The sequence below is a fragment of the Pleuronectes platessa genome, chromosome 19 (assembly GCF_947347685.1).
Source record: "Pleuronectes platessa chromosome 19, fPlePla1.1, whole genome shotgun sequence".
Lineage (NCBI taxonomy): Eukaryota > Metazoa > Chordata > Actinopteri > Pleuronectiformes > Pleuronectidae > Pleuronectes > Pleuronectes platessa.
This window is the reverse complement of record NC_070644.1, coordinates 21,415,840-21,420,937: the sequence shown is the minus strand read 5'-3', so window position 1 is coordinate 21,420,937 and position 5,098 is coordinate 21,415,840. Positions and strand designations below refer to the sequence as shown.

The 5,098-nt window shown below is 44.0% G+C and overlaps 1 protein-coding gene across 1 annotated transcript; it reads left to right on the top strand.

The window, feature by feature from the left end:
• The first annotated feature begins 588 nt into the window (after positions 1 to 588).
• Positions 589 to 3,428, top strand: LOC128424505 (uncharacterized transmembrane protein DDB_G0289901-like). The gene is made up of 4 exons (XM_053410700.1): positions 589 to 631; positions 1,616 to 1,954; positions 2,660 to 3,165; positions 3,408 to 3,428. Exons 1-4 carry the CDS (start codon positions 589 to 591, stop codon positions 3,426 to 3,428), a joined length of 909 nt encoding a protein of 302 aa, XP_053266675.1.
• The last annotated feature ends 1,670 nt before the right edge of the window (positions 3,429 to 5,098 follow it).

The window sequence follows — 5,098 nt, the reverse complement described above, 5'->3', positions numbered from 1 at the left end:
ATCATCTGTGTCCTGCAGGAGGACTCGTCTCGATCAGACGCATCAATCTGGGACAAGATAAAGATGATAAACCTGAGGATCAACCATTCTGTGTTTGTACTCTGACGTGTTCCAGACATGTGACAGGAACAGTTCCAGATAATGTACGATTGTGTTGTCACATACAGAAGATTTCAGAAACAGGAAGTGGTTCAGTTCAGTATAAAAGTACCTGTGTAGGCGTCAGTCCGCTCCCTGGAGGATGCTGGTTCTCCGGTGTCTCTGTCCTGCCTCCTGAACTCAGCAGCAGCATCAGATACAGAAACCAGGTTCACTTGGATTCTACTGTTTCTACTTGGGCTCTATTCTCTCGAGCAGCGATGGAGCCTTCTTGTTTGTCAGCCATTTAATTTATCTAGAAAACAATCCTGGTGCTTTATGAACCAATGTAGAATTTAACTTCTAGAAGTTCAGTGAAAGATGTTAATGGATTTATTTTCCTCATGATTTTAATGCTGCGAGTTAAACCCGTCCAGTGGCCTCAGACTGAACCGCCCACAGAGACGAGGTTTATGGTTCTGGGAGAAACTAAAACACGAGGAAGCTTACATGGGGGATTCAGAGGTGCAGAGGCTCAGGAGCACAGGACAGGGTGAGTCAGCTTCCGGAGTCGTGCTCGCAGCTCTGACCCAATAAACCAGCTTCGTCTGAAATATCAGTCCTGATCATCACAGAATCTGTGAAACTGAAGGAAGTCGTGTGAAAGATGATTTATTGTCTAATGATGAGTTTTCTGCCTAAAGCGAGAGAATAAATACATCAGATTCCATCATGAGTCTGAATCATCAGTGATCTTCATTGCACCCTAAGCTTGTTGCTAATAATAATCTGAAAGTACAGACAAACAAATCAACACTGGATTTATGTACACACTGACACACACTGTCAGTCAGTTATTTGGGATTTGTCAGCTTTGATTCAGGAACATTAATCTAATAAGAGACAAACTGAGCAAACATAAGAGTAAAGCTGATAATTATAATGTGAGTCCAGATCAACATCAGTCTGACGCTGATCCTGAGTCTGTCTGTGTCCGAAAACCTTGTGGTGTTTCATGTCATCGTCACTTGTTACTATTGTTCTCTGATGGTTGTGTTGCTGCACATTTGATTGTTATATTAATATTTTTATTAAGAATAACATATTTAGAATAAAAAAAATATTTTAAGTATGAATATAATATTTAACTTTTTGAAATGATCATTTTCATGTCTCTTATCATCAGACAAAATCTAGTATCAATCATCACGTCACCTGTTTTCATATCATCGAATAACTGATTCAAACTGATCAGAAACCCAAACATCACAGAAAGAACAACGACCTGAAACGACAGAAACATCTTAAAAACATTTATTTAACGTCTACTTTGAATATTTAGTTCGGTCCATGTCCCATCTGCTAACATGGAGGAGGAGGTTTATAACCTGCACTGCAGCCAGCCACCAGGGGGCGATAGAGATGACTTTGATTCACTTGAGGAGCCGTCATGTCTTCCATCTTTATCTACAGGTTTAAATCATATCTGGATATAACCTGAACCACATTTAATTAGGTTCAGTTTCCTCTTGTTCAGTTTCCTCTTGTTCGGTTTCCTCTTGTTCGGTTTCCTCAGGTTCGGTTTCCTCTGGTTCGGTTTCCTCAGGTTCGGTTTCCTCTGGTTCGGTTTCCTCAGGTTCGGTTTCCTCAGGTTCGGTTTCCTCTGGTTCGGTTTCCTCAGGTTCGGTTTCCTCAGGTTCGGTTTCCTCTGGTTCGGTTTCCTCTGGTTCGGTTTCCTCTTGTTCGGTTTCCTCTGGTTCGGTTTCCTCTGGTTCGGTTTCCTCAGGTTCGGTTTCCTCTTGTTCGGTTTCCTCTTGTTCGGTTTCCTCTTGTTCGGTTTCCTCAGGTTCGGTTTCCTCTGGTTCGGTTTCCTCAGGTTCGGTTTCCTCAGGTTCGGTTTCCTCTGGTTCGGTTTCCTCTGGTTCGGTTTCCTCTGGTTCGGTTTCCTCAGGTTCGGTTTCCTCTGGTTCGGTTTCCTCTGGTTCGGTTTCCTCAGGTTCGGTTTCCTCAGGTTCGGTTTCCTCAGGTTCGGTTTCCTCTGGTTCGGTTTCCTCTGGTTCGGTTTCCTCTTGTTCGGTTTCCTCTGGTTCGGTTTCCTCTTGTTCGGTTTCCTCTTGTTCGGTTTACTCTGGTTCGGTTTCCTCAGGTTCGGTTTCCTCAGGTTCGGTTTCCTCAGGTTCGGTTTCCTCTGGTTCGGTTTCCTCAGGTTCGGTTTCCTCAGGTTCGGTTTCCTCTTGTTCGGTTTCCTCTGGTTCGGTTTCCTCTGGTTCGGTTTCCTCAGGTTCGGTTTCCTCAGGTTCGGTTTCCTCTGGTTCGGTTTCCTCTGGTTCGGTTTCCTCAGGTTCGGTTTCCTCTTGTTCGGTTTCCTCTTGTTCGGTTTCCTCTGGTTCGGTTTCCTCTGGTTCGGTTTCCTCAGGTTCGGTTTCCTCAGGTTCGGTTTCCTCTGGTTCGGTTTCCTCAGGTTCGGTTTCCTCTTGTTCGGTTTCCTCTTGTTCGGTTTCCTCTTGTTCGGTTTCCTCAGGTTCGGTTTCCTCTGGTTCGGTTTCCTCAGGTTCGGTTTCCTCTGGTTCGGTTTCCTCAGGTTCGGTTTCCTCTGGTTCGGTTTCCTCTGGTTCGGTTTCCTCTGGTTCGGTTTCCTCAGGTTCGGTTTCCTCTTGTTCGGTTTCCTCAGGTTCGGTTTCCTCAGGTTCGGTTTCCTCTTGTTCGGTTTCCTCTGGTTCGGTTTCCTCTTGTTCGGTTTCCTCTGGTTCGGTTTCCTCTGGTTCGGTTTCCTCAGGTTCGGTTTCCTCAGGTTCGGTTTCCTCTGGTTCGGTTTCCTCAGGTTCGGTTTCCTCAGGTTCGGTTTCCTCTGGTTCGGTTTCCTCTGGTTCGGTTTCCTCTGGTTCGGTTTCCTCTGGTTCGGTTTCCTCAGGTTCGGTTTCCTCTTGTTCGGTTTCCTCTGGTTCGGTTTCCTCTTGTTCGGTTTCCTCTTGTTCGGTTTCCTCAGGTTCGGTTTCCTCAGGTTCAGTTTCCTCAGGTTCAGTTTCCTCAGGTTCAGTTTCCTCTGGTTCAGTTTCCTCAGGTTCAGTTTCCTCTGGTTCAGCTTCAGTTATGTTTCAGTATAACAAAGTTTATTACAAGATATTACAGGTCGGGACAGGCATCTAGATACCCGGAGATACACAAGCCAGTGTTTCTGCATCTTTTTGCGAAAGGACAGGTCTGATTATTGAGATATTACACAAGTGGAAAAAGGCGGTCCTAGAAATGTTTTTTCAGAGACTGTTAAAGGATAAATCAGGATCGATGTGGTCTAGCGCAGCTTCATCATGAGATCATGTGTCTCTAAGGTGTTTGGGGCCAAGTATTAAACCTCTGTTTTGTAACAAGGTTGTAAACTTGTAACTGGTCTCTGGTTGCCTTTGGGCCCCTGGTGTTTGCCTTGTTAAATCCCGGGGCCCCTCAGTGATATGGTGGTCCCTGGTGTTTCCTCCTCACCACAGCAGCTTAGTTTAGTTGGTGTGTGCAGATTGATCACTGGTTTGTATTTAACCTACTTAGGCAGCGAGCTGAGCCGGGCCCCTGCAGGATTTAACACTTCCAACTGTCAGGATGGATTAAGCTGCACTAATCCCACGCTTTCTCGTCAGCTCCGCTAGCTTAAAACATTGTGGGTCACTTTTTCTTTTTTTACATTAATATAATAATATCTTCTGTGTGTTAACATGAAATCAGTTTCCACCAGTCAGTCCACGACTTGTTTGTCTTATTTTAGCACAAAGAGAATCTGCTTTGCTTTTTCACAATGTTTAAATTTTCATATATGAATAAATCATTGATTGAATATGTAACAGATGAAATCCTCTAAAAACAAGTGAAGCCAGTTTCGTTTCACAGTGCTCTGATTTATACGTAATGAAGGTTTGTTTTCATTTAAATTTCTAAAAAGGCTTTTTCATGTTAAACAGATGATGTATGAGGAGAAAATGAGTAAAAACAGAAGATGTAAACTCAGTGATTCTTGGTTCTACTGGTTTGTCCAGTGGTTTAACAAAGTTTAGAACCAGCTCTTCTCCCCACAGACGAGCAGCATGTGGAAATATGAATATGAATCAAATCAAACAGTAAAAACTATTTAACCACCGAGACGTCGTCCTCCAGCAGCAGCACCTTGTTTCATGGACGAGCTCAATTTAAATAAGCTCTGCTGCCGCGTCCTGATCCCAGAACAGAAACCATGAATAACAGATGAGTGTGAAGAGGATTAATTCCAGAGCAGTAAGACCTGAAGCTAATGTGATGATGACAGAAAGCTCCTGTCAGCACCAGGAGGAAATCTTCCTCTGTTCAATCAACATGTTTCAATCTTTGTCAGAATGAACTTCATTCAACAACTTTACCGTCTGTGGTTTAGTCCATATTTCATATCTTTATTACAGAACCACTGACTTCACTTCCTCAGACGTTTATAACAACATCTTCGTTAAACAAGAGGAAACAGCAGCAGCTCGTGTGGTTCAGGCAGCAGAGGATCATGGGTAATATCCAGCGCTCAGTTGTGTCTCACTTCAGTGGAACGACTCAGACATTGATACACATGAAAACCTCTTCAGCCTCTGACACAGAGACCAACAGAGTTCACCATGTGTGGCTGCAGGGGGCGCTGCTGCTCACTAGCTGTCACACAGTGTTGCTTTAAGAGCAGAGTTTGAATCGTAGTGTAATCTGAGCAGCTTCCTGCTCGTTTGTTCAAATAGTAAAAGACATGTGAGATGTCGTGAGCGTGAGAAGTGTCTCTGTGTCTCCGTGTCCCCGTCCACGAGCATCCTGAAGACCAACAGAGGCAGGAAGTGGTTTCCAGTAGAGAACTCTTCGGGTTGTGGAGTTTCAGAAACCGAGGCTGGGAAGGAAAAATACAAAAATACAAGATATCTCATATAAAACATCTAACTTTGAAATCTAATGTGTTTTTTAACACGTCTCTGCTCACAGACACACACATATACACACATACGCACACTCACTCTCTTACACACTCTAA